This window comes from Balaenoptera ricei, chromosome 1 (genome assembly GCF_028023285.1).
Source record: "Balaenoptera ricei isolate mBalRic1 chromosome 1, mBalRic1.hap2, whole genome shotgun sequence".
Taxonomy (NCBI): Eukaryota; Metazoa; Chordata; class Mammalia; order Artiodactyla; family Balaenopteridae; genus Balaenoptera; species Balaenoptera ricei.
In genome coordinates, this window is record NC_082639.1 from 111,864,891 (window position 1) to 111,892,803 (window position 27,913).

Here is a 27,913-nt window from a genome sequence, read left to right on the forward strand (position 1 = left end):
AACTTGGGATGACCCATCCCTGGGATTTTTTCCCCAGCCCTGTCCTTCCCAAATACTTTGACCTTCCTTCAAGGTAGCTAACAGATATGTGCCCTCAGGATATTTTTAATCTGGTGGCTTTTGGCACCACCCTCCATAATCCACTGAGATCCTCTGTGTAAGAATAAGGAGTGAAAAAGGCACCGGGTTTTTTTTGTTGTTGTTGTTTTAAATTTATTTATTATTTATTTATTATTTATGTTTGGCTGTGTTGGGTCTTCGTTTCTGTGCGAGGGCTTTCTCTAGTTGCGGCAAGCGGGGGCCACTCTTCATCGCGATGCGCGGGCCTCTCACTGTCGCGGCCTCTCTTGTTGCAGAGCACAGGTTCCAGACGCGCAGGCTCAGTAGCTGTGGCTCACGGGCCTAGTTGCTCCGCGGCATGTGGGATCTTCCCAGACCAGGGCTCGAACCCGCGTCCCCTGCATTGGCAGGCAGATTCTCAACCACTGCGCCACCAGGGAAGCCCGAGGCACCGGTTTTGAAGCTTATTCAAGGGATGGGGTAACTAGCTGAGGGAGAGATGGGGAGGGGCCAGCAGTATGAGTCTGGGTCTCACAGTGCCCAATTCCAGTTCCATGGAGCCCACACCAGAGATCACCCCGTATACTTTTGGCAAGGTTCCAGGCTAAAAGCAAAGTGTTGAGGGAGTCAGGAAATGAGAGGTGAGGGGTGTACTGGGTGGCAGCAAGTGTCTGAGGCCTCCCACCACCGCCAGTCCATCCGCTGATGTAATTCCCTTGTGAGGGAGAGGTCCATTTCAGAACAGAGCTCCTGGATGCCTCGGCCCCTAGACTAAGGAAGAGAAGCTGGGGCCAGGATACTGGGTCCTTCAGGAAACGGGAACTTCCCGAGGTGCCAGGTGTGCCTTAGCTGCTCACTCTCCTGGGTCAACCTCTTCCAGCTCAGGATTGCCCTGCCCGGGGTGCTTCCAGTCCCACCTCGTCCTGCTGACTCAGTGCTCCTAGTGCCCACAGGTGTCTGTCCAAAAAGACCTGCCCCGTGTCCTCTACGCCCATCTCTTGCACTGGCCCAACTTGCAGGGTAGTGAACTAAGACCAGGTTGGGGCTGCTGTTTCTAGCACCTGTGTGATCTTTACTAACTACGAAAATGTCAAACAGATCTAGTGGTCAGGGGACCCTGAGGCATCCTGGGGAGGAGCGGGGTGGGGGGGGTTACTTTGTGGGTCCCAGTGAAGATGGGCAGTGAGGCAACCACTGGAGCTTAAGGCCCCTTCCCTTTCTGCCTCCTCTATATCCCTCCTACCAGTTGAAGAATTCCTCCCCAACAGTGGGCAAAGGAACTTCCCTACCAGTCATGGACCCTCCAGCTCCACTCACTGCTCACCGCAGTTCCCAGAGTCTCCTTGAGGCCTGCGCCCACTTCTGCCATCCTCGATCCTTCGTGAGTGTCCCGGGAAGAGCAGAGTGGGACAAAGAGAGTCAGCCTGGCTCCTGGGTCAGCCTTTCACTCATTCAGCCACCATCTGCCAAGGGCTTGCCAAACAGACACAAACAAGGCATTGTTTGTTAGAAAGGCATTGGGAGTACAGAGAAGAGATTGATGAGCCAGAATATGAAAGTCAAGGGAAAGTTTAACAGAGAAGGGGGGAAGAATATTCGAAGGAGAGGGAACAAATACAAAGGTGCAGGGAAAGTGTGTTCAGTGGTCCTTCAAAGTAGGGTGGGAGACACAACTGATCAGATTGGGTAGCCTGGAACCTAACTGTCTGCTAAAGACCTTGGCCTTTATGCTCTGGGTAGTGGGGAGTCATTGAGGACTTTAAGTAGGAGAGTGCCATGGGATGATTTATACAGAATGGTGGTAGGAAGTGAAAACAGGCTAGAGGGAGGACCATGGAGACTGGGAAACTATTAGGTTAGGCTAAAACAAAACAGAGCTGGCCTGAACCTGGGCAGGCCACACCCTCAGCAGTTTCCTAGCTAGCTGACGTCTGGGATGCCCGTCAGCACAAGAGACAGGAGTCAGGGGTGGCCTGAGCAACCACAGTGGAGAAAGCACATGGCATATGCCTCTCCCTGGCCTGCTCTTGTCTGTCTCCTTAGTCTCCCCGTGTGGTGACCCCATGATGCCTGATCTGCCACCCAACCCAGCCTCCACCACAGCTACCCACTCACTATGGCCTCATACCCTGGAAAGAGCTAAGCTTCCAGGCAAGAGGGGCTGGCAGAGGACAGGCCTCCAGCCCCCATAAGTCCAAGTGGCAGCACTTTCCTCCCCTCCTCCAGGCCCCTTGCGGCCTTGTCAGGTAGTTTCAGCTAATACCCACCCACCAGCAGTGAACAGCACCCAGACCAGCACTGTAAATGGGACAGGCCTAGGGGGTGGCTCCTAGAAGGGAGGCAAGGGGCCCAGAGAGGCTGGGACCTGGGAGGAGACCTGGCCTGGCCTGGCCTCTGTGTCCCCTCTCCTCTTCCCGTGGGCTGTCCTGTCCATCCCACTGCAACCCCAGCCCTCCCACTACCTCTCACGCTGATTCTCCAGGCAATGTTGTTACCAAAAGCTCAGCCTCTCTGTACACCGGTGCCAAATCCAATCTCGGAGACAGAGTTTTGGGTGAAATAAAAAAGACAGCTTTACTACTTTGCCAGGCAAAGGGGACACACTGGACTTCTGCCTCACAAAACTATGTGTCCCAACCCGGGAGGATTTGATGAGGGTCTTATATGGTTCAGAGGGGGGGGGGGGTCTCTGCCAAGATTAGGGTGTGAGCAGGACTGGCACTCCCTTAATCTCCTCTCAGGTGGTCGGTCGCCTAATCTTGATGAGCTTCTCTGGTCCCTTTAATCTTGCCTCAGGTGGTTTCTTGGCGGCCCCTCCCTTGATTAGCAACTGTTCGAATCTGGAACTCAGGGAAGGTCATGGAGGCTGAAGTCTTGCCTACAAGAAATGGGGGACGAAAGGGCCTCCATGGCTGGGAGCCCCACAGGGCCCCACTTGGTTTCAATGTGAGAAGGGCAAGGGTGCCCAAGCCTCCAGTTCCCTGGGTTCCGGGCACCTTTAAGGACTCACCTCCTGCTCTCTCCCTCCCCACAAACACACATATAGACACAGTTGTCAACAGTGGAGGCATGAGGAATGGAATATTTCCTGCCATATCAGTAAACAAAGGATGTCACAGTCATCAGCTTGCAGCCCTCCAGTGTGAGCTGGTGAGCCTTGAGGGAACTCAGGAAGGAAAGAATACCTGCCGTCTAGCAGCCATCAACCTGCAGCCACTCCCTATGGTGAGCACAGAGGAAACTCAGGATGTGAAAATACAGAATACTGGCCCCAGGTAGCTGAGGTGCATATCAAAGGAATGATTTCAGTGAGCCCAGAACTCTTGCATCTTCCCATACATAGAAAAGCACTAAACTCCTTAACTTGGGATATCTGGTTTTCTTTTTTTTTTTTAATTTTTTTAATTAATTAATTAATTTATTTATTTATTTATTATTATTATTTTTTGGCTGTGTTGGGTCTTCGTTTCTGTGCGAGGGCTTTCTCTAGTTGCGGCTAGCGGGGGCCACTCTTCATCGCGGTGCGCGGGCCTCTCACTGTTGCGGCCTCTCGTTGCGGAGCACAGGCTCCAGATGCGCAGGCTCAGTAGTTGTGGCTCACGGGCCCAGTTGCTCCACGGCATGTGTGATCTTCCCAGACCAGGGCTCGATCCCGTGTTCCCTGCATTGGCAGGCAGACTCTCAGCCACTGCGCCACCAGGGAAGCCCTATCTGGTTTTCTTTAACCATAATCTTTTGATGTTCCCGGCTACCTGCCCTTTGTTGCAAAATATCTGTAGAACTTGGCTCCCCCCTTCGCCTCCTCTGAGCAGTTCTCTCAGGGTTACTTGAGATGCTGCCTCCCGGGCTTGAAGTCCTAAAAATTCCCGCTGAATAAAACATAACTCTCAACTTTTAGGTTGTGAATAATTTTTTAAGTCCACAGGCATATCATCTCGTTTCTGACCCTGAACCTTCCCCAGGCACCACCTCCAGCCTCTTATCAGGAAATCACATCTCCAGACTGCTTATGTTCTGTCTCCAACTTTTAGCTGGTAGTGTTAGGGTTAGAGTAGGATAATCAAACAGTTAGCTCAGAAACCCCATTAGGGGATTGTAGATAGAGAGAAAACTTCAGGGGGGCTTTGGGAGACCACAGTAAGATTAATGATCACTCAAGAAATTAATGGGAAAATCCTGCAACAATGTGGGCTTGCTTGACTCATAAAGCAGAGCAAGTCGTTTAGCATCAAAGCCAGATTGGCTCGCTTAACAACAAAACCAAGCTAACTTGATTAGCAACAAAAGCATACAACAGAAGAATGAGACATGCCCCAAAACAATTAAACAATGGTGACATGAGACCACATCCTTCCCAGTGAGCTCGGTAAGTTAATGACCCACAAGACATGTTCTTTGGCCCCTAGGACATGCTCTTTGCACACAAAAAAAACAATCATTATGGAAAGGTGAAAGACACTCATTGTACTGAGACCTGAAATAATTTTTCCAGAGTGCCATGACAGTCCTGGCCTGGCCATGTAGGGACAAAACTCCCCTGCCCAAACTGGAGGAGGAGCTGATGATGGAAGCGTGACACCTACTCAAGAAAGACAAAGAAGGTCTTCTCCCCCTCCCCTCTCTTCCTTTGATTAGAAAAATGTAACCCACTAAGTACTTGGGGCAGCACAACGCTCGCCTGCCTGCTTGTTAGCCTCACAAGCATCCTATTCTAATAAATCACTTCTTATCACTTTGCCTCTCACTGAATTCTTTCTGCATTGAGACATAAAGGACCAGAGCTCTTCAGAGCCCCCGGAAACACCACCGATCTGTTTCAGTAGTGCAAGTGGGAGAGGTGTTGCAGGTGACCTCTGGCTGCCCTATTCTCCTGCCTGGGTGCGCTCTCTGACCTTACCACACCCATTCTAGTGACTTGGCCAGGCAGGATGACCCCCGAGGGTGGAGACTGAGGTGAAGGTGACTGCAGTCTACCACCACTAATCCCCAGACAAGGGCCTCTTACTGTGTAGGGCAGGCAGGCCAGTAGACCTGGGGCAGCTATGGCTCCATGAGCCCTCTTTAAAGGATTCTCTTAATTCTCCATTTAGGCTTGACTTATTTAATTTCTTTACCCTTTAGTGTAAGGTGATTATCAATTTAAGATTTAAACACATCTTTGGTGTGATATTATGAGGTATAAGAAATATATATTTGGGGCTTCCCTGGTGGCGCAGTGGATAAGAATCAGCCTGCCATTGCAGGGGACACAGGTTCGATCCCTGCTCTGGGAAGACCCCACATGCCGCAGAGCAACTAAGCCCGTGCGCCACAACTACTGAGCCTGCGCTCTAGAGCCCGCAAGCCACAACTACTGAAGTCCACGTGCCTAGAGCCCGTGCTCCACAACAAGAGAAGCCACCACCCGCACACCACAACAAAGAGTAGCCCCCGCTCGCTGCAACTAGAGAAAGCCCACGTGCAGCAACAAAGACCCAGCATAGCCAAAAATAAATAAATAAAAATTAAAAAAAAAAAAAAGAAATATATATTTGGTCGTCAGCCCCAGTTCCTGGCACAGAATTCCTAAAACCCTTAGAATTTCCTGTGATAAGAGCAATAAAGGTGTCTTTTGTTATGTTAATAAGGTGACTTTTGAAAAGCTCCACGTAACCTAAGTGGGGAGGGGGATAGTTGCCAAGGGAATCAATCAAGTGATTAGAGGGTTGGAAATTCCAGTCCCACCCCCAGACCTCTGGGGAGGGCAGAGGGGCTGGAGATAGAGTTATGTTAATGAGGTGGTTTGGACCTCACCAAAGGATGGGGGCTGATTGCCAGAACCAACCTTGTGGTTAGAGGGATGGAATTTTCAATCCCACCCAATCTCCATGGAGGGGAGAGGGGCTGGAGGTTGAGTTCAATCGATGGCCAATGATTCATGCCTATGTAATGAAGACCTCACAAAAACCCAAAAGTGTTGCAGGAAGGGGGACCCCTTTCAGGGCCCGAGAGTGGGCTCTTGTCTTACACTGAGAAATGAATTGTCCAAGGAGACACAGGTGCTGACAAAGCAAGTGACTTTATTGGGAAAGGGTGCCTGGGCAGAGAGCAGCAGGGTAAGGGAAACCAGGAGAACTGCTCTGCCACGTGGCTCGCAGTCTCAGGTTTTATGGTAATGGGGTTAGTTTCCGGGTTGTCTCCGGCCAATCATTCTGACTCAGGGTCCTTCCTGGTGAGGGCGCGTATCTCTCAGCCAAGATGGATTCCAGCGAGGAGGATTCTGAGAGGTTGGTAGGACATATGAACTGGAGTCTCCTCTCTCCTTTTGACCTTTCCTGAATTCTTCCGGTTGGTGGGTAGCTTGTTAGTTCCGCATTCCTTACCAGGACCTCCTGTTTAAGATAATTCATGCAAGTGGTTACTACGGTGCCTGGCCAGGGCGGGTGGTTTCAGTCAGTCGTTCCCCTAACAAAAGGACTGAGAGCTTACAGAGCCTCCTTGACCTTCCCTGAGTTCCAAAATGTAGATTCAAACAGTTGCTTATCAAGGAAGGGCGGGAATGCAGAAATGAAGAAGAAGCAGTCAAAAAACAATAGTGCAGCCATAGGGCAGGGTTCTGGTTCCTCCTCAAGGGATATACATAACAAAATACCTTTGAGTTCTTCTGCTGGAACAAGGCCCCCACCCAGGTGGAGGATGGTGACTTGAGGCTGAGCACAAGACTCCTGGAGCACCACGCTATCACCTCACCACCAACCAATCAGAAGAGAGTCTGCACACAGCAGAAGACAACAAAGACTCTGGACCCCTCCCCAGATGATTCTCCCTTTAAAAGCTTCATGGTCAAAGCAGAATCCTCTGAGTTAATCTTTGGACATGAGTCCACCATCTCCCCAGGTTGCCGGCCTCCTGAATAAAGCAAGCTTTCCATTCCTACCAGCACCTGTCTCTCCGGTATTGGCTTTGGAGCGGCAAGCGGCCGAACCTGAGTTCAGTAACACTAGGAGGGGGTCGTGGGAACCTCTGACTTATATCCAGTCTGTCAAAAGTACATGTAACAACCTGGGCTAGTGATAGAGACTGGTGTCTGAAGTGGAAAGAGTTGGGGGGGTGGAGGGGCACTGGTGGCAGTCATAGGACGATCTTTAACCTGCTGTGGACAAAGAATGTCCTGCCTTTTCAGTAAACAAAGGATGTTGAGGCCATCAAGCCCTCAGCCACTGCAGCTGTGCGAGGGTGCACCCTGAGGGGATTCAGGATGGAGAAAAACAGGATACTGGCCCTATCCTTTGATAGTTAAGGGGTATATCAAAGGAATAATTTCAATAAGCCCAGACTCCTTCATCTTCCCATACATAGAAAAGCGCTAAATTCATTAACGTGAGATGTCTGTTTCTTTAATTAACATCTTTTGATGTTCCACTAAGTAGGGGTTTTTTGTTTGTTTGTTTGTTTGTTTTTGCAGAAACTCCTATATAGCCTGGTTCCTCCCTTACCTCTTCAGAACAGTCCCTCAGAGCTATCTGAGGAAGCTGTACCTCGGGCTTAAGTCCTCAGTAATGCCCCAAATAAAACATAATTCTCAACTTTTAGGTTGTGCTTTTTTTTTTTTCAGTCGACACTGGAATCTGACGCAATCTCGGGTAGTGTCAGAATTGAGTTAAATTCTCGGACACCCTGCTGGTGTCTGAGAATTGCTTGTTGAAAGTGTGGGGAAACCCACACACACGTTGGCATTGGGTCAAAGAAACCGAAAGACATGGGGATAAGAGACACACACAGTGAAAAAGCTTATCTGGAAATGTTGGGTGAAATGAGTTCCCCCAAAATGTTCTGAAGATTTACCCTTTGGATTTTGTGTGTGAAAGCACATCCTCTAAGGGAATTTCATTTCAGAGGGGACACCAGGTCAGCAAATGGAGAAGAGAGAGGAGATGACGGAAAGCTAGACAAGAAAGATAAAAGAGGGGAACAGTCCTCCTCAGCCTCCACCCTCCGACCCCTTTGGGATAAGCAGGAGTCCTGGGGTCTGACCTGATCCTGGTCTAAGGATGGAGGATGTGGAGGTGGTGGATCCCAAGCACCAGTTAATAAAACAGCAGGGGGCCTCCCTGGTGGTGCAGTGGTTAAGACTCTGCACTCCCAATGCAGGGGACACGGGTTCAATCCCTGGTTAGGGAACTAGATCCCACATGCATGCCGCAACTAAGAGTTTGCATGCCACAACTAAGGAGCCCGTGAGCCACAACGAAGGAGCACACCTGCCGAAACTAAGACCCAGTGCAACCAAATAAATTAAATAAATATTAACCAAAAAATACAGCGGGAATCTCGGGCCTCCTGGCTGCCTACCCCTTCCCCACTCCCACCCCTACTGCCGCCCCTTCAGCTCTGCCGTTGAAGCATTGTAGGGCTCCCCAGACAAAGTTCTCACCTCCCAGAAATCAGGGTAGACCAGGCAATACCCATCCCTTACCTGGACCTGACAGAGGCCCGAAGAAGTCTGACTCTCGGGTCCCCCCATAGTTAAAGCTGTCACCAGACACCATTCTGTGCCCCACTCCAAACAGGAAGGACCCTCTGACAACCCTGAGCACCCTCCTGCCACACTCGGGATCCACGTGGGATGTCGGGGTGCTGCTAGCCTGCCAGGGAGAGGGCACAGTGTGGCTGTGCAACGGATGTGCGCCTTCCCGCAACAGACCCCTCCCCCACGTCCTCTGCCTGCCTCTTCTCCTTTTTTTTTTTTTTTTAAGTCTTTTTTTTTTTAATCTATTTTATTTTTGGCTGGGTTGGGTCTTCATGCTGTATGCCGGCTTCCTCTAGTTGCGGCGAGCGGGGGCTACTCTTCGTTGCGGTGCGCGGGCTTCTCATTGTGGTGGCTTCTCTTGTTGCAGAACGCGTGCACTAGACACGTGGACTTCAGTGGTTGTGGCACGCAGGCTCAGTAGTTGTGGCTTGTGGGCTCTAGAGCACAGGCTCAGTAGTTGTGGTGCACAGGCTCATGTGGGATCTTCCCGGACCAGGGTTCGAACCCGCGTCCCCTGCCTTCGCAGGCAGATTCTTTTTTTTTTTTTTTTTTTAATTTTATTTGTTTATTTATTTATTTATGACTGTGTTGGGTCTTCGTTTCTGTGCGAGGGCTTTCTCTAGTTGCGGCAAGCGGGGGCCTCTCTTCATCGCGGTGCGCGGGCCTCTCACTATCGCGGCCTCTCTTGTTGCGGAGAACAGGCTCCAGACACGCAGGCTCAGTAATTGTGGCTCACAGGCCCAGCTGCTCCGCGGCATGTGGGATCTTCCCAGATCAGGGCTCGAACCCGTGTCCCCTGCATTAGCAGGCAGACTCTCAACCACTGCGCTACCAGGGAAGCCCCTGCCTCTTCTTTATGAAAGTTGTAGTCTCCCAGGCCTCCCCTGGGTCACAAAATCCTAGCTCAAGAATTAATGAGTGAGGGAATTCCCTGGCTGTCCAGTGGTTAGGACTCTGCTCTCACTGCCGAAGGCACGGGTTCAATTCCTGGTAGGGGAATTAAGATCCCACAAGCCGCGTGGCAAGGCCAAGATAAATAAATAAATAAACAGTACAAATTTAAACATTAAAAAAAAAAAAAGAATTAATGAGTGAAAGGATGTGAACATGTAGGGACAAAAATAGCAGTTGGGCCAGGAGAACTGGTAAGAATTTATACAGTAAATCAGCCATATGTTGGTCACAGAATCTTTAGTTCCCCCCTGAAGTACCTAGATAAAAGTATCTGATGCACATTTCCTGAGCTGTTTTACAGATGCTAAAACCCCCACCAAATAGAAGAAGTTAAATACTTGATGACCATGAGCGTGCAGTCCCCAGACCAGCTGGAGCCTGAGGATTGATAATGTTAACCCCTGTGACACCACCCTATTACCTCACCACCAACCAATCAGAGAGTTGTGCACATTCTGATCACATACCCTGTGACTCCCCTCCCTCACCTTTCCCTTAAAAACTTTTCCCTGAGACCCTTCGGGGAGTTCGGGTCTTTTGAGCATGAGCCACCCTGTTCTCCTTGCATGGCCCTTGCAATAAACCTCTCGCCGCTCCAAACAATGATGTTTCAGTTTGCTTGGCCTCACTGTGCATCAGGCACACAAACTTGGGTTTGACAACAGCTGTGTTGCCTGAGCCAGTGCAGCGCTCAGCACAGCACAATGCAGAGGTTTCTCGTGGACATACTCCCAGACCCACCTTCAGGTAGCCAGCAAGGAGGGGGCAAGTCAACCTAAGCACTTAGAGTCGGTTGAATCAGCAGATGTGGAACCCGTGGATACGGAGGGCCTACTGTAAAAGCGATTCCTTAAAAGTTTGGACGGTAATTGCAGTGGAGCAAGAAAATCTTCTTGTTTGGTTTTTCTCCCAAGATAAAAACCTGCGCAGATTTGAAGGCACTTTTGCCAGTGTTACACAGATGGTTCAAAGTTTTTAAGACTCTCAGAGTCAAGGTTTCTTTTCATTGCAAGTATGTGAATATATCTCTGTAGCTACAGTCTGTATTCAAACTACTGGAATAAAATATCTGCCAGTCAAAAAAAAAGGGGGGGGGGTAGACTTCCCTGGTGGTCCAGTGGTTAAGAATCCGCCTTCCGATGCAGGGGATACGGGTTTGATTCCTGGTCAGGGAACTAAAAGATCCCACATGCAGCGGGGCAACTAAGCCCGCGCACTGCAACTAGAGAGAAGCCTGTGCGCCACAACTACTGAGCCCGTGTGCCACAACTAGAGAAACCCTTGCACTGAAACTAGAGAGAAGCCCGCAATGAAGACCCAGGGCAGCCAAAAAAAAACAGGGGTTGGGGAGCTCAGAGACAGAAGAGAGGGGGAGTTTTTATGACTTACAGCTCCTTCAGCCTCTGTGGAAAAGCTAAGGACCAGAGGACTACTGCTATGTGATACTGGCACAAGCAGGGAGGAGGGGGAGTTTGCACTGACTACCTTGTGCCATGATGCCTGGAATTTGATAAGTGTTCAGAGAATGAATAATTGAACCAGCACTGGCTTTCAACCTGTTATCCAACTTCAGGGTTTCTGGAAGAGCCTTGCCCAGTCTCCCTCACCGAGGTGTCCAAGGAATCAAGAAAAGATGGATTCTAGAGTCCCTTTCAGCACTTATTTTCTCTGAGCAGGGTTATTATGTAATCTGACTGATACGTTAGCATGCAAGCTGACCTGGAGGGTACAGAGACTAGAGGCAAGAAGATCAGTCAGGAGGCTGATACAATGCCCTCTTGAGATATAAGAGCTAACTCAAAAAAAAAGCTAAGTCAATGTGATAAGGAATGAAAAGGAAAGCATAAAAACAAAACACAGAGTGATTTTCTTCAGAGAATCAGCCTTTGAAGTAGGATTACCAGATAATATACTTATACTAAAAAATTATTTGTTGTTTATCTGAAATTCAAATTTACCTAGTGTCCCAGATTTTTTTGTTTGCTCTGTTTTCTAAATCTGGCAACCCTACTTCGAACAGTTACCTGAAAGGGCTGTGGCCTAACTTGGGGGCTTCCTGTCTAGACACAGATCATAAACCTCTTTTCCAGCCAAGGCCAGCCCCTGTTCTCTGTCCCTGGCACAGGCCTCAAGGACTTGGCCCTTTTTCCTTTCCTCTTCAACATTCACACCGCTTTGTCCCGGGCTTCCTCTTCTGAAAGCCTGATTATGAAGCAGGCTGCCGTTGCCCTAGCTACCCCGCTTCCTTGCCACTTACTCCCCAAATAAGCCCCCAGCCTCTCCTGAGAGTTTTACCTCTAATCACTAGAGGGAAAGATAGAGGGAAACAAACACAGTAAACAACAAAAACTGTACAAGGCTTTAAAAGTTGCCACAGTTGGGGTCTCAGGTTTGCAGCTGCTGACCACCACTCTCCCACAGTGATTTAAACACCTTTATTCCTGAGGACGAAACTGTCAATGAAAAAAATTAATCAATAGTCAATCTAAGAAATGGAAATGGAAAAAGAAATAAAATGGAAAATTTTATTCAAACCAACCTGAGGATATGTATATATATATATTTTTTTAACATTTACTTATTTGGCTGCACTGGGTCTTCGCTGCAGCACGCAGGCTTTTAGTTGCAGTATGTGGCATCTAGTTACCTGACCAGGGATTGAACCCAGGCCCCCTGCATTGGGACCGTGGAGTCTTAACCACTGGACCACCAGGGAAGTCTCCAACCTGAGCATTATAAGCTGAAGACAGTCTTTCAGAAACTTTGAGGGCTGTTCCAAAGAGCTAAGGTGGGAGGCTAGGACTTAACGTGATTTTGACGAAGGGGTATGTGCAATCAAGCTCACATCTTGGTAGACGGTGACTGCTATTCTCCAGAAATAGAGAGCTTAGTTAATGGTTTAGTGCTTTTCTAAGAATAGGAAGATGCAAGAAACAGAGATCATAAAATTTTCTCCTGAAAACACATAACTGAGGGCCAGTTCTGCCAGTTTTCCCAGAGCATGAAGTGCCTCATCCTGATCCTAAATTCCTTTCAGGGTGTACTGTAGGTCATTGACCACAGTGGCTAATGACTTGATTCTTATAGAACTGGCTAGTGGGCAACATTCTTTATTTTACAATCCTCTACCTTTCAGTCTTTATTTCAACCAAGGTTTGGGAGGCATTTCATGGCCAGCTTGTTTCCTGGTGCTAGGAATGCTCATTCCCAGGTAAGGCAAGGATTTCATTGATAGGCCAATGTGTTATTACTGGACTAGGCCCTGTTAACAGTAACCAAAAGCCTCTGGACTGTCTGTCTTACTTGTCTGTTACGGTCTGGATAATGATTCGCTCTTGTTGTTTCTTCCTATATCTAGAGTTACGCTATTACAATCATTGATCTTATAGAACTATATATTTGGTCAATAGTTTCAAGTTGTCTAGTCATCATTATTTTTATTGGAGGCTCAGTCACACATTTGGTAATGCAAGAAACAATAATCTTGTAAAATAGGCAGAATACAAGTAACATAGTTAGTAACATTAATGAGGTAATAAGTAAACATTTAAGCTAAGAAATTCCATTAGGTATCTCCCCAGGTCATCTGACCTAGTCTGTTCTGCAAGCAATCGCTGTCATTAAGGGCAATGATATATTGGTATTGTACATAAAGTTTACCAAAGATATCTGCAAGTACAAGGTGAGTGGTGGGTCATCCTGACGCCTTACAGGATTAAGAAAGGAATGTTATCCTCTAAGGAGTTACATGGTTGGCGTCAGAAGAAGAAAAATTTATCTTTATGGTTGAGCTGGTATTTCTGACATTGGAGAGATCTGGTTAATGCATAATGCAGACGCACACTGCACACTAGAGGGAAGAAAAGAGGCCCAAACAGGGAGAACTTTTTTTTTTTTTTTTTTTACTAAACCAGCAGGGAATTCCCAAGCAGAGAACATTTTCATGTTTAAATTTTTCTTGTTTGCCTTAAAATAAGAACTTCATTTCATCAAAGCTCAAGGCTGAACATTCTGGTGCCCATTTATTGTGAATCACTGGAACACATTAGGGCTTAAAGGACAGAGGGCTGTGCCTCTTGTTGAGAATTCAACAAGAGATGTAAACTCTCTGGAAAGCCATGAAAAACAAAATAAAAGTAGGGAAACTTTTTGAGGGTAGATAAAATTAAAATATGGAAACATGCAGGTTAAAAACAATTTTTTTTACTGTTGGAAAATCTATATAACATAAAATTTACCATTTTAACCATTTTAACCATTTTTAAGTGTACGGTTCAGTGGCATTAAGTAAACTCACATTATGTAACTATCACCACTACTAGTCTCTAGAACTTTTAAATCATCCCATACTGAAACTCTGTATCCATTAAGCAACAAGTCCCCATTCCCCCTTTTCCCCAGCCGCTGGCAACACTGTTCTGATCAGGAGATAAAACTACATTTTATGTCCATGAATTTGACTGCTCTACGCACCTCATACAAGCAGAATCATTAAATATTTGTCCTTCTGTGTCTGGCTTATTTCACTTAGCATAACGTCGTCACGTTTAACGCATAGCATGTACCAGAATTTCATTCCTTCTTAAGGCTGAACAGTATTCAGATGCAGTTTTGCACATATTTTAGCGCCATTAAAAAATACACTTAAATTTAGAAATATACTATATTATGACTATCATCTGGCTTTCCCACAAAATTAACATGGGAAAGCTATGGACAACTGGGGACATAAGCATTTATTTTTCACCTTTGGAGAAAACAAAACGTACGCATCCCCAAAATGGTTCCTTCTAGCTCTTAAAGTCTGGAGACTTTCAAAACCCGCCACTTCATGGCCTACAAAGAACTACAACTCCCGGTAGCTCCAGGGCCCGGCCCTTCGCCCCGCCCTGCTGGCTCCAGAGACTGCGTTTCCCAGAAATCCCAGGCCGGGGTCAGAGCTGGCACTCCCCGGGCGCCCCCTGGCGGCGCACTTCGGCGGGGTTTCAGTTCCCGGCGGCCCTCGCGGCAGGTTCCGGCCGTAAGGGCAGTTCGTGATGGCGGGAGCTGGTTCCGCCGCTGTGTCCGGGGCAGGAACCCCCGTGGCGGGGCCCGCAGGCCGTGACCTCTTCGCCGAGGGGCTCCTCGAGTTCCTGCGACCGGCTGTGCAGCAGCTTGACTCTCACGTCCACGCCGTCAGGTGCCCTAGAGGGAAGGTTGGGGCGGGGACTCTTCTCGATTTGGTTTTTGTAGGGGCGGGGCCAAGAAAGGGCGGAGACAAGACGAGTTCGGCTTTCGGATGGGACTAAGAATTTGGGGAAACTGATTGGAGGCGGGGCAGACCAGCGGAGGGCCTGCCGGTGGGGGCAGAGGCTGGCTTTTCTGAGCACTTAGGAAACACATAGGGGAGTAGGTTTTTGAGTTCCATTAACTGTCTGACCGTGTAGGCCTTGTACCTCTTTGCAGAGAGAGCCAAGTAGAGCTCCGGGAACAAATTGACAACCTAGCTACCGGTGAGTAAGCATCCCCGTATACCCGGGATCCTACAAGTCACTACAGGACCTTATGTTTTGCCAACCTCTGGGGCTGGGCTTCTGTCATTTGCTTCCAGGGCTGCCGATGGACTCCTCTTTTCTTAAGTTTCTAGTGACTGTGCCCATGTGGAACAAGAGTGCTTCCCATAGCATTTACTAACTTACTTGTTCCAAGAATGAGAAGGCCATTAGGTGTTTAGTTGCATCTTCCTTCCATTTCCCAGAACTGTGCCGTATCAATGAGGATCAGAAAGTGGCCCTGGATCTCGACCCCTATGTGAAGAAGCTCCTTAATGCCCGGCGACGAGTCGTCTTGGTTAATAACATCCTACAGAATGCCCAGGTAAAGGAATTTCCTACCAACAGTAACTCTTTGTTCTTCTAAGTCCTTAAGGTATTCTCCGATTTTCAAGGGGTGTCATGAAGTCCCCAATACAACGAAAGTCACCGTAATTTTTAGTCTTTTTAGGGAAAGGGAGTTGTCAACTAATGCCAGCCAGAATAGGACTTACTGTTCCTATTCTTAACCCCCAGTTGCTCTCATTTATGTTCTTACATACCTTAGAAGACTTAACGTTGAGATGAAGCAAGCCTAAGACATTTTCCAGCCTAGTTGACAGCAAGCTCTAAATCCTTTCACAGGGCAGTTAATTTGATTCCAAATCTTGTTTTGTAGGAACGGCTGAGGCGGCTAAACCACAGTGTTGCCAAGGAAACAGCCCGAAGGAGGGCAATGCTGGATTCAGGAGTTTACCCCCCTGGTTCCCCAAGCAAGTAACAGGCCAGAAGATGGGCCCATGGCCACAGAATAGCACAAATACCATTCCCCGACTGCCTGTTTCCTCCAGGACTCCCTGTAGGTGTTGGGACGTCAAAAGGGCAGCCCTGTGGTTTGTTTGAAGCACTTCAGGCTTACCCATTTATGTGGGGCCCAAAGAAACCTGTGTAGAGCAGGACTCAGGATCCCAAAGGATTTATTATGGCTCTTGCTTCCAAGAGAGAGCTGAGGCCTCTACATTTTTTTTTTTTAAGCTCCATACTCAAGGCCCACCTCCTCTACCATCTCCGAGCCGCATTAACAAGGGAGGGGCTTCCTCTTTTACATGCGAGGTTGTTGGACCTGGGCAGAATGTCCTCTACCTGTGACTTCCAATATTCCTTTGTTTACACTAGAAAGGGCAGGCAAAGTCAAGGTAAATGACCCACCTACCCTCTTTTGTTGACTGCACTGGCTTGACTACTGTAGCAGTGTTACTAGAACCATTTGATTCAATAAATGCTTAAATGGTATTCCAGTTTACTCTGGTATATGGAAAGGTTCCAAGAGTCTTCTGCATTAATTCAAATATAGCTTCAAATTGAGATCTAGTGTTCACAATGAAAAGACTCAAGTATCATTTTCAATGAAGAGTACAGAAAGCAAAAGGAAGCAAAACAGCTTGCCAGATGCCAAGGAAAAACAAGACCAAGAGCCCTACTAGGAAGTACTTTAATCTTTTTTCTTAGTAAAAAAAAAACATTGCAAACACTAACAGTTCACAACATTTCAACAACGAAGTACTGGTTGAGAGAGGTTTCCAGGAGCTCGGGATTCTAGAGTATTAGGAATAAAAGTTGGTATCCTGCTTCACTATAGATGGATGGCATAGGTCATAAATGGGAGACTTCTGGCTACTAAGCCAGTTTCAGAACGCAGTGGAATGACAATTCCTTCTATAGTGTCTTTTTAATCTTCCTTCCTGTCTCCCCTAGCCCTCAGAAATGCCACCACATAAAGCCCAGCAGCAGTTAGCTTAGGCTCCAGTCTTCTCCTTGGGTAAGAAAGGGGGTGAAGAGACAGGGAGGTCATTCCTGAGTCTCCATGCTTTCCTCTTCCTCTCCTTGAGGTGGCTCTTCTGTATTCTCCTCCTCTTCCTCTCCTTCCTTCTTCTCTGGTGGCTTCTCATAAGCCTTTTCTGAAGGTGTCACTATCACTCCATCCCAGGTAGATATTTCAGAAGCAAGATCTAGAAGAGAAAAAAGGTGACTTCAGACAAGTAGCCCAACATACAAGTCATGACCCACACAGTGGAAACAGTAAGACATGAGTAGTGTAGAGTTTCTTTGTAGATCACAGAGTACCGTAAAGAACCCCTGTCCCACAGTGGTCACTCACAGCTGGCATCACCCTCCTGGCCAAGGATCTTCCTAAAGCCACCATGTGAGAGGATTCGGACCAGAGTCTGAGCTGTGTAGCAGACCATATCCTGAGGGAGAGCAAAGTAAGGGTAAATTAGCAATGAAAATCAAAATACCTTATTTGACTAACATTCTCATGAAAAGTGAGATAAAAATTTTTAATTTCAAGACCAAAGTCTGTGAGAACCCCCAAATCCCTGACCACTAAAAACCACATTCCCTTTGCCTTCTGACCAGATATTCAAGAGTGGGGCACAGCAGACCATTTCAGAGCTGTCCAAATACCTGCTGTTCCAGAGTCATGACTGTGTGTACTCTGAAGTTGCCACTCTCACAGGGGTCAGTGATACCCACCGACCCTGGCAGGAAGAGTCCTGCAGCCAGAATCTGCAAGCATCGTCTGAAACATGGAGAGGTATTAGAAGAACACACAAGACAGCTTACATCCAGCCCCAAACCCAAAGCAGCATGCTATACCTGTATGCCACATTTAGGGCCAAAGGCTGTCTGGTGGGGTTGTTCATCACAGCATAGTGCCCCTAGAAGAAAATGAATGTGGTAGGTGCGCCATAAAGTGGCAATTCTATCTTCAAACAAATTAAAACTTTAAACCTTCATGAAGAAAACTGGTTAATGTCTAGCTAAAATTTTAACGTTGAGAAGCAGTTCTGAAATGACTGCTCATTCAGTAATTTCTCTCCATTACCACATTAATGAAATGAGAGCAGTAATGAGAAAAACAAAGGTGCAGTAATAACTACTCATTTAACTGAATACTCCAAAAGCCCAAATAAATAATAAACATTGAATCTTTATTGGATTACTTGTCCACTAATGAGATTTCTTTTTTTTCCTTTCCCTTCTCCGCCCCTCCCCCCCCATTTCTTTTTAATCTGTACCAAATTTCATATTCTGGTAGGTTTCAGAGTAACTACTGTAACATAGGGAGGATCAGGAATTCCAATTGCCCTTCATTACTTACAAGTAGGTCAAGTATCCAGGGAGTGAGGGGCTCAAAGCCAGGAAAACGAATCCTCAGGTCCTTCAGCAGTCTGATGAGAACTTTAACTCTGAAGGTAAGAGGGACCAAGGATTGAAAGTAATAACAGATCATGAAACAAACTAGTGAATATAACAAAAAGGAAAGAGACTCACAGATATAGAGAACAAACTAGTGGTTACCAGTGGGGAGAGGGAAGGGGGGAGGGGCAAAATAGGAATAAGGGATTAAGAGGTACAAACTATTATGCATAAAATAAGCTACAAGGATATACTGTACAACATGGGGGATATAGCCAATATTTTATAATAACTATAGATGAAGTATAACCTTTAAAAATTGTGAATTACTATGTCGTATACCTGTAACATAATACTGTACATCAACTATAGCTAAAAAAAAATATAAAGTAATAAGATTATTTACTTCCACATCTAAGGTACAGAGATGAAGCTATTTCCAGAACTATACATTCCCTTCTTTCCCTCAACCTAAGTTTGCTTACTTAAGGTAAAAATCAAAATCCAGACAGAAGATCACAGCCAAAAATGTTCTGTGAGAGGAAGTATTGGTGGGGGTGGGGTGGGGGTGGGGGTGGTATCCTGCTGTTCAATGTAGTTAGAAGGATTAGGATATATCTTCACTCAAACAGGGAGGGACTCACGTGGACTGAGAAGCATTTTCCTCAAACCAGCGGGCATGTCGGATGGCTGCTAAGGCACTCTGCAACACCTTGATATCCACTAGAAGACAAGCATGACATCCACCAAGATGAAACATTCCCATTATTGAGCAAGCAATTCAATCCCACTGCCATAGTCCAAGAACGTGGAAGGAGGACAGGATAACATAGTAATTCCTTAAACCACCCCCGTGTTCCCCAGATCAGCAAGTCATCTGTCCAAAAGTCACTATTCCTCCCCCAAACCAAATCTGGAAGCATGCAAGAGCCCCAATTTTCTCTGAAAGCCTACCCGCCTCCATAAATATTTCCTCAGTCCTTTTTCTTAAATCCTCAAACTGCTTTCTTGGCCATGCTGGCTCTGACAATTTCACTAGGAAGCTGGTAAAACTGTTTCCAAATTACAGAGAAAGACAGCAAAGTTTGGGGGTAAACTTAGTTTGTTGCTATTCCACATGTGACCTTTTGGGACCTAAGTAAACTCAATAGCACTTTATACCCTATTTTGAATTTCTCCAAATTTAACAGCAACGGAATAAAAGAACTAACAGTGGAGTTCTGGGTCCAGTTTTCGGAGATTGGGTGGCACTGTTGTAATGAGAATCTTCACTGTAGCATCAGAAGAACTGATTTCAAAGCCAGTTTCATTGGTCAGCATGGTCAAAACTGCAAACAGAAAAATCAAAAGCTGTAACTCATATCTCCATTAGATGACCAAAGGTAATTCCAGGATGAGGGTGGGGGAACAGATAGGGTTTTTTTAATTTATTTACTTATTTATCTTTTTGGCCACACCGTGCGGCATGTGGGATCTTAGTTCCCCAACCAAGGATGGAACCCATTCCCCTTGCATTGGGAGCTCGGTGTCCTAACCACTAGACCACCAGGGAAGTCCCCTAGATAGATTTTTAAAAACAGCAACAGTCCAGAATCAGAACTGAGAATACAGAGTTTAAAAGTAAGGGACATCAACTGGATTTTGAACGCTGGCGAACTCTGCCCAAAACTTCCCCGACCTAAAACTCTGCATTCGCTCTTCCTTCTAGTCTGACCTGACTTTGTTGAAGTGAACTTATAATCATAGACCTGGCTCCTGTGACCACTAAATTACATGTTCAGCAACAAACTCAAACCTTCAGAAGGATCCTGTGCCCTTAGGCTCTCCACGACCTTGTTCCCTAGTGCAGCAACGGCTTCCACTAGATTGAGACAACAGGAGATAATGAAGATTACAATTATTTATGTAGATTTTCTATACATCTCTGTACTCTGATTTCTGCTGGAGCAAGGACAAGCAGCTGAATGAACACTTTTACAAGGGGAAGCTAACACCTGGACAGAGAAATCGGAAGGCTCAGGGAACAGGACACCTCCTCCTATATACACACACCTTTTTCCACCGCAGGGTTTCTTGTCAGTGGGACTAATGCCATATTGGCCTGGATAATTCTTTGTTTGGGGTTGGGAGGTAGGGTCTGTCTTGTGTACTGTAGAATGCTTAGCAGCAACCCTGGCTTCTACCCAAAAACGTTAGCCCCAGGACATCTCCAGACACTGCCAAATATCCCCTAGGGAGCAAAATCACCCCCAGCTGAGAAACACTGCCCTATAGTAACTGGCCATATTCTTTCAGATACAACACACATTAAAATACTAAATTTCCCATTTGTCTTCCAAACAGCCTTTCTCTCAAGAAATTTGGGCTTTAAAGATCCCTATGCCTCAAATCCAACTGCTATGTTCTGCTCCTAAGGCCAGAGAGAGGCACACTCACATGTTGGCAAAATCTTTAGGATCACCACCAGGTCAGCCACATTGTGTCCTGTAGTCATCGTTCCCTTTTTATACGATCCGACTTGTCGGACTTCTTCAATTTGCTGTTGGAAAAGGGATTTCAAAAAGAAAAGTCAGAAGTGAGAACACTGCCTAGTTCCCCTCAGAACTCAGTTACAACACAGCTTATTACCCGGATTTGGAAGTAGCACAGTTCAAATCATATCCCAAAATAAGCACGTGAAAAGCCTGGTTCATCATGGTTAGCTGACAGTAACGATATAAGTCTGGTCCCCAAGATCAGCACTACAAAGGAATTCCACTGTACTTTCCTATTTGAAGAGTGGCTTTGAATAGGCACCTGAAGAATTAAGAGACAGGAGCCAAGGAAAGTTCCACAAGGCTCCCCTTTCCTAGGACTAAGTCATCAAAAACTCACCACTTCAAATGTCCCTGGAGCCACAATCAAATTGTCAATCACATTGTTAATTTTTGTCACCAGAGAAAGGATAGAGGCCTGAAAGACAGCAGGAAACAAAAATACCCTCAGGTGAAACACTGTAAGCGACTTCTCATCAAGCTTGACTATTTCCCCCTAATCCCTTCAATAGGAGATGAAGCAATACCTGCACGGGCTCTGAGAACATCCTGACCCTTCCAGCCTTGAATACTTTTTGATCCCAAAGATAGATTCCCCAGTAAAAATATGAACGCACATGTAATTTGTTTATATATTCACCTGGCGCTCTCCCTCTACCCACAAAGAGAAATAAGGAGAACGATTAAACTTTCTGTGGAGTTTAGGCTCTGATAACTGTAACCTCATCAGTAGTTATTTACTTCTTTAGCTTCCTTTGAGGAATCTCAGGAGGGAAGCCGAAATATACCTGTTCAGCAGAGTTAGGAGCAAGGTCCTGATTCCTCTTCAGCAAGGCCTCACTGAAGGAAGTTTCATCAGGCGCTGGCTTGACCCGGGGAAAGGCCATTTCACACTAAACCAGAAATAAACAACTACATACTACTTACCAAAAATAATATACAATAGAGATTTTCTTTCTGTTGCCACAACACAAAAAAATTGAAAACAGAAAATTCTACGGCACTTATTTTTACTCCTTAAGATGTTCAAACAAGGATAGAAGCTGGAGGGAATATCCATAATTTAAGCTCTTACTGCCATTACACTAACAGGTAAGCCAAAGATACCACTGACTGTTCAGAACAAAGATTATAACCATGTTACTGCCCACTGTGGCCGAGGAACTGTCTTCCCCATCCAGCTTACACTGTTTATGCATGTAAAGCAACACACGGCTGACTCAAACCCACCCCCAACTCCACTCACTGATCCCTTTTTCTGCTCCAACTACCACCTGACTTCATTAATAGGGAGATGCTGGGCTCAACTACAAGTGAACAGTGGCCAAGGTACTCACCAAATAGAAATCAAATGGGATATGTGGCACAAAGGGCCTGAACCTAAAATACGGAAAACAATTCAAATTACTCACCACAGAAATCAAACTGACTTCGCATAATGGGGCCAAACTCATTTACCAGGAGAGCATGCAAAGAATGCTTCTAACCCACAGCTGGATCTCACAAAGGCAGGTAAGATTAGTCCACTCCAAACTCCTATTTAGATGACTGAAATGGAAACTAACGGCTGCAGAGATGCTAAAAACTGGCACTCACCCTCCTCCTGGGCCTCCTCTGGAACCAAAGCGCCCGCCACGACCGCGGCCTCTGTCACCCCTAGAAATGCATGAATAGATTTTAACTTTGTTTTGACCTCGTTGAAGCAATCTCCACCATACCGGCCACAGGATTTCGAGTTAGCCTACCTCCATGGCTCTGCACTTCCCTTTGGAAGCCAAGCGACCCCATTCCCACTTACATTTCTCCCCCGCCCCAATTCCAAGTGCCCAGCCTCACCCCCCATGACCTCCGCCTTCTGGATAAATTAATCACATCAAACCTCACATTAAATACTGACGGGGCTCAGTGAACCCTACAAGAAATGCCCCATAATTGCTGAGACACTCCAACCCTAAGACTTCAGAGACTAACGCGACTGCTCATTTATTCGCTCATGTGGTAAAAGCATCAGGCATATCCGATATGTCAAGCACTTGGCACTGAGGATGCATGAGGCACGTTCCAGCCTTCTCAGTCTAGATGGCGGGGTGGGGGGGAGTGCTCCTCCTGAGACCTGAGGACACCCCCTCATCTGAACACCCCAGAGACCGAAGTGTCGAGCCTGCCTACCCACTCCTGGGCCCCACCCCCATCCCCGGCCCGAGTTTCCCCGCCTCCTCGGCCCCCGACCTCCGCCACTCTCCCAGCCCAGGAGCTCTCAGGTTTCCGTGCAGCCCCTAGAAACACGGCCCTTTCAAGTCCTCCGACTCCTTTCAGCCCAACTTCCCACAGTTTTCGGTCGAATACCCGAAACCTCTCTAGAGCACCCCACAGCCCTTACCTCATGGCGTCCTAGAGCCCGAACAATGGAAGCCACACCAACCGCCCCTTTCCTCCAAGGGGCAGACAACTGGAGAGGCAGCCCGCCGGCGTGTCCCAACAAACTCCGGCGCGATTGGCTCCCGCCGTACTCCGCCGCTTGTGCCTATTGGTTTACTTTGGTAAACCGGTTTATGAACCAATGAAAAGCGCCTACTGTGTCAGGAACTAGCCAATAAGAACGGACTTGACAGTAACGGCTTTTGCAGACGCTAGGGGGCGCTGTGTAAAGAAATCAGGATGGGTAGCATTCCGAGAACTTTCTGTACACTTCACGGAAGGCTACGTTTCGAGGCAGCAGAGTGGCGCAGCGGAAGCGTGCTGGGCCCATAACCCAGAGGTCGATGGATCGAAACCATCCTCTGCTATCTTTTTCTCCCTAGGAGTTTAAATTTCTTCAATAAATGTAACCGCCATACTCCTACTTTTTCCTCTCTCAAAAATGCAGTCTTTAGAAGCTGTTTTTGCCATCAGCAAGCGAAATGGAACAGGAAGGGACTTTAGGTGACTGTGAACACTACACGTCTGGGTGTGGTTCACAGAGGCTAGAAACTTGAGACAGGAGAAGCGGATTTGAGTATGTATATTGATTGAATCAGAGGGGGAAAATACTGATGGTGAGGGACTAGCAGGGAAACTGAGACAGCCTTTGGAAAGAGAGCTCAGAAAAAGAGCGCAAGGGAAGTGACAGGAGAGAAGGACCAGACCCCCTGCCATTTGCCCAGTTTCCCCTCATTTCTCTTTTCCTCACTCTACAACCTCCCTGGCGGATTTCACCCTTATACGAAGTTTCACAGCCACAAATATGGATATACTATGGTTGCATTTACATCAAGCATATTACTATGTGCTTTTCGTCCTTCTATAATCCTGTTTCTCCCCCTTCTTGCCTTGTTTTGCATTGATTACTATTTATTATTCCTTCCCTGCCTCTGTCAATTGGAAGTTACACACTCTTTTTCTACTCTTTTAGTGGTTACCCTAAAAATTACGACGTGCCTCCTTGAACTGGCAAGCTCTAATTTTATGTAATACTTTTACCCTCCTCGTGAAAAATGAAGGAATAATTTAATTCCATTTACCACCGTCACTCCCTCCAGAACTATATATATTGTTGTGTAACTTTTTTAAGTACTATATTGATACTAATATACTAATTGTAGTATTATTTACTACAGCAAAATGCACAGATCTTAAGTCTACAGATCGATTAATTTTGAGTAATGTATTCTGCCCATCACACAGATTAACATAAAGAACATTTTTATAACCTCAAAAAATTCACTCATACCCCTTTGCCCTTCCCTTAGAGACAATCACTATTCCAATTTCTATTATCATAGATTAGTTTCGTCTGTTCTTCCCGTAAATGGACTCACATCCTATGTACTCTTTTTTGCCTAGCTTCTTTTGCTTGACACATTTCAAGATTCTTCCATGTTTTTGCATTTATCAGCAATTTGTTCCTTTTTATTTATGAGTAGCATGCCATTGCATAAATATTCCACAGTTTGTTTACCCACTCTCCTGTTGATGAATTCAGGGCCTCCAACTGGCTGAGACACAGGTGAGCACATCTGGGCTGTTTCCAGTTTGGAGCCATTATGTATAAAGCAGCTATGACCATTTTTGTACAAGGTTCTTGGGGTGAGATGCAATTGTTCCTCTTGGGTAAGTGTAGGTGTATACGTTTACAGAATTTAAATTCCATATATATGTTCAATCCCACAAGACATTAATGCTTATTAATTAAAGCAGTGGTCATTGAGATTTGCCATTTTTAATGCTCTTTATTCCTTCCTGTATCCCCAACACTCATCTGGAATAATATTCCTTCTGCTTGAGAATTAGTGCCCTTCTGCTGGTGGCTAACTTTCTTGGTTTTGGTTTTTCTGAATACATCTTTATTTCACCTTTGTTTTTGAAGGACATTTTCTCTAGATATGTAATTCTAAATTGGAAGTCATTTTCTTTCAGCACGTTTACGATATTATTTTACTATTTTATGGCTTCCATTTTTGCTGGGAAAAAAAAGTTGTTAATCAAATGGTTGCTCCTCTGAAGGTAACCAATCCTCTTTTTTCTGCCTATTTTTAAGATTTTATATTTGGTTTAATTTCCTGCAGCTTCACTCTGATGGCTCCAGGTATGGATTTTTTTTTTTTTAATCTTGAGATTTGTTGAACTTCTTGAATCTGTGGCTTGATGTATTTCATTTATTTTTTAAGTTTCTCAGCCACTATCTCTTTAAATATTGCTTCTACCCTATTATTTCCCCCCCTCCTGGGCTCCAAATAAAGGTGTGTCAGACTTTCTCATGGTATCCTTTATATCTCCAACCCCCTCTTTTATATTTTTCATTCCTTTGTATCCATGCTTCATTCTGAGTGGTTTCTTCTGTCCTTTCTTCCAATTCATTACTTACTCCTCAGATGAGTCTAACTTGCTCTTAAACCCATGAATTGGTTCTTAATTTTGGCTTTTGACTATTGCAGGTCTGGATTTTCTGTTTACTTCTGGTTTATCCTACTCCTAGGTTTCCCCTAGGAGTGCAGCCTTTCAGGATCCTAACCCTAAATAGGAAGGTGGTTTACCTAAGCAATCACCTTTGGGGACATTTGGACTCCAAATTTTGTCTCACTTGCCCCACACAGCCTATTTTCTGCCACCAGTTTTGGATCAGCAAATGACTCTAGGGTAAAAGCTCTCCTACTGCTGGTCTCCTGCTTTCCTCTCCTTCCATGCTCTCACTGTCTTCTTAGTTAGTTAATTTTAAAAAGCATTTCATCTAACATTTTTAGTTGTCTGCAGCTCAGCTTGAGGATTGGACAAATTATTTAAGCCACCATTGTTGAAAGAGAAGCTCAATTACTAAGTTGGATTTCTAGTCTAGTTCTCCTGAGCTCCAGTTCCACTAATCCAATGGCCTATTGGACACCTCCACTTGGGTATCTACAGGCACTTCAAAAGCAATAAACTAAAATTATCTTCCCCCTGAAACCTTTCAGCTTCTCTTAGCTTCTCAACTAATGAGTCAATGTCACCTAGACTTCAGTTATTTGTATGCTTTTCCTGAATTCCAGTTGATTCTACTTAAAAAGCATCTCCCTATAGTGAACAAGACCGTATTATACATTTAAAAATTTGTTAAGAGGATAGATCTCATGTTAGGTGTTCTTAACACACATACACACACACACACACACACACACACACAAAAGGACACAAGGAAATGTTTGGAGGTGATGGAAATGTTTATTACCTTGGTGTTGTGGTGATGTGTTTCACGGGCATATGCATATGTCCAAACTCATCAAATTGTATACGTTAAATATGTACAGCTTATGGTATATCAATCATACCTCAAAAAAACTTTAAAAAAAATTTTCCAATCTCCTATCTACCTCTATAGCCTCTGGAGCCCTCGTTATAGAACAAAGACATTATGCCTGTCCCACAAAAGCTTGCATGATCTGCCCTCTGCTACCTTTTCTTGCCTCTCCTCCTCAGTCATTCTTACACCCATAAACCTTACATCCTAGATCAGGGTTGAAAACATGCACTGCTAATGCAGCCAGTAATGCAAATGAGTGAACAGGGTGAATAGGGACCATGATGAGCTAGACTCATCTCAAAGAAGTAATGGATACTTGGTTCCAGATTATTGTTCATGGAGAGATGCAGGACCTAGATTACCAGCTCTCCAATATTTCAAGACAAGTCAGAATTCCAAATATTCATGTGCCATCTGCTGATTTTAAAATATGGGCAATAAATTTATGGGCAAATTTTATATATCTATATATAATATACATATATAATATATAACATATATATATTTGAGAGAGAGAATACATGCCAGACAAAACATGCCTGCCGTCTGAAGTTGGTCCATGGGCTACTTTTGCTCCAGACCATAAGAATATTCAAAATTCTCCTAAATATGTAGGAAACAGACTTCAGTATTCTGCCGTCTCTGCACAGAATACCTTTCTCATCCTCCTACCCTTGTTGAATTATTTCTCGTTGGAGATTTTCCTGGCCCTAATGCAAGCAAAATAGCCCTTATCTGGGCCTCTTAGCAATTTACCTATCTCTCTGTTGTAGTATTTAACTATATTACATTATGGCTATTTGTCCCAAATAGAGCTCCTCAAAGGTATGGACTATATATATATGATATATATGAGATACATACACACACACACACACACACACACACATATATATATAGTCTTCATCTTTATACCTTCAGCCGGTGCTTAACACGTACTAGGTCCTCTGGAAATCTGCAGTACGGAAGAAGTTTCCTGATCTTTAGTCTTGCCTAGGTACAGGCTTGCAGAGGTTGGCAGCGCAATACGGTCAACGACTTCTGCTGGCCATTAGAGGGCAGACTGATTCCACAGCTCTCCGGCCCCCAGCCCAGCCGTCAAGGGCCCCAAAATACTCTCCCCAATTTACCCCTCCGCTTGTCATTTCCAACACTGTCTCCCACCGCCCCGACAAATCCCATTTTAATCATCCTCCTCAAGACACACACTCACACGCTGGCAGGGACCCTGAGAACACACCTCTTCGCTCCTCCAGCCACCCGCAAGCTCTCCCTCCCCGTTCCTACAGCCTTTGGGGAACTAAAGAGTTAACTCCGCCCTTCTACCTGGTCCTTTTTCTCCGCTAATCCGCTCAATCTGGAAAACGGGCCGGGGGGGGCGGGGGGGAGATCC

The 27,913-nt window shown here is 45.9% G+C and overlaps 2 protein-coding genes and 1 non-coding gene across 3 annotated transcripts; 2 read left to right on the forward strand and 1 right to left on the reverse strand.

The window, feature by feature from the left end:
• Positions 1-14,526: 14,526 nt before the first annotated feature.
• On the forward strand, positions 14,527-16,326 carry SNAPIN (SNAP associated protein). The gene is made up of 4 exons (XM_059932091.1): positions 14,527-14,702; positions 14,969-15,015; positions 15,261-15,379; positions 15,713-16,326. Exons 1-4 carry the CDS (start codon positions 14,560-14,562, stop codon positions 15,812-15,814), a joined length of 411 nt encoding a protein of 136 aa, XP_059788074.1. The 5' UTR covers positions 14,527-14,559; the 3' UTR covers positions 15,815-16,326.
• Positions 16,327-16,509: 183 nt separating this feature from the next.
• Positions 16,510-23,247, reverse strand: ILF2 (interleukin enhancer binding factor 2). Its single transcript, XM_059932079.1, has 14 exons — positions 23,149-23,247; positions 22,365-22,424; positions 22,106-22,148; positions 21,557-21,661; positions 21,109-21,186; positions 20,671-20,773; positions 20,030-20,095; positions 19,446-19,562; positions 18,879-18,957; positions 18,197-18,284; positions 17,692-17,753; positions 17,500-17,614; positions 17,192-17,282; positions 16,510-17,042 (listed from the first exon to the last, which is right to left on the reverse strand). The coding sequence occupies exons 1-14, from the start codon at positions 23,151-23,153 to the stop codon at positions 16,882-16,884; spliced, it is 1,173 nt and encodes a 390-aa protein (XP_059788062.1). The 5' UTR covers positions 23,154-23,247; the 3' UTR covers positions 16,510-16,881.
• A 235-nt stretch (positions 23,248-23,482) lies between these two features.
• Positions 23,483-23,554, forward strand: TRNAM-CAU (transfer RNA methionine (anticodon CAU)). Its single transcript has one exon. It is a non-coding gene; the product is annotated as a tRNA-Met (tRNA).
• The last annotated feature ends 4,359 nt before the right edge of the window (positions 23,555-27,913 follow it).

What these genes read in the sequence shown, in the direction of transcription:
- SNAPIN (XM_059932091.1), top strand. Translation starts at nt 14,560, where the DNA reads ATGGCGGGAGCTGGTTCCGCCGCTGTGTCCGGGGCAGGAACCCCCGTG. An exon ending in TCTCACGTCCACGCCGTCAG is followed by an intron (nt 14,703 to 14,968) that starts GTGCCCTAGAGG and finishes ACCTCTTTGCAG; the next exon opens with AGAGAGCCAAGTAGAGCTCC. An exon ending in ACATCCTACAGAATGCCCAG is followed by an intron (nt 15,380 to 15,712) that starts GTAAAGGAATTT and finishes CTTGTTTTGTAG; the next exon opens with GAACGGCTGAGGCGGCTAAA.
- ILF2 (XM_059932079.1), bottom strand. An exon ending in CTCCTAACTCTGCTGAACAG is followed by an intron (nt 21,187 to 21,556) that starts GTATATTTCGGC and finishes GCTGTCTTTCAG; the next exon opens with GCCTCTATCCTTTCTCTGGT. An exon ending in CCTAAAGATTTTGCCAACAT is followed by an intron (nt 20,096 to 20,670) that starts GTGAGTGTGCCT and finishes GTCTCAATCTAG; the next exon opens with TGGAAGCCGTTGCTGCACTA.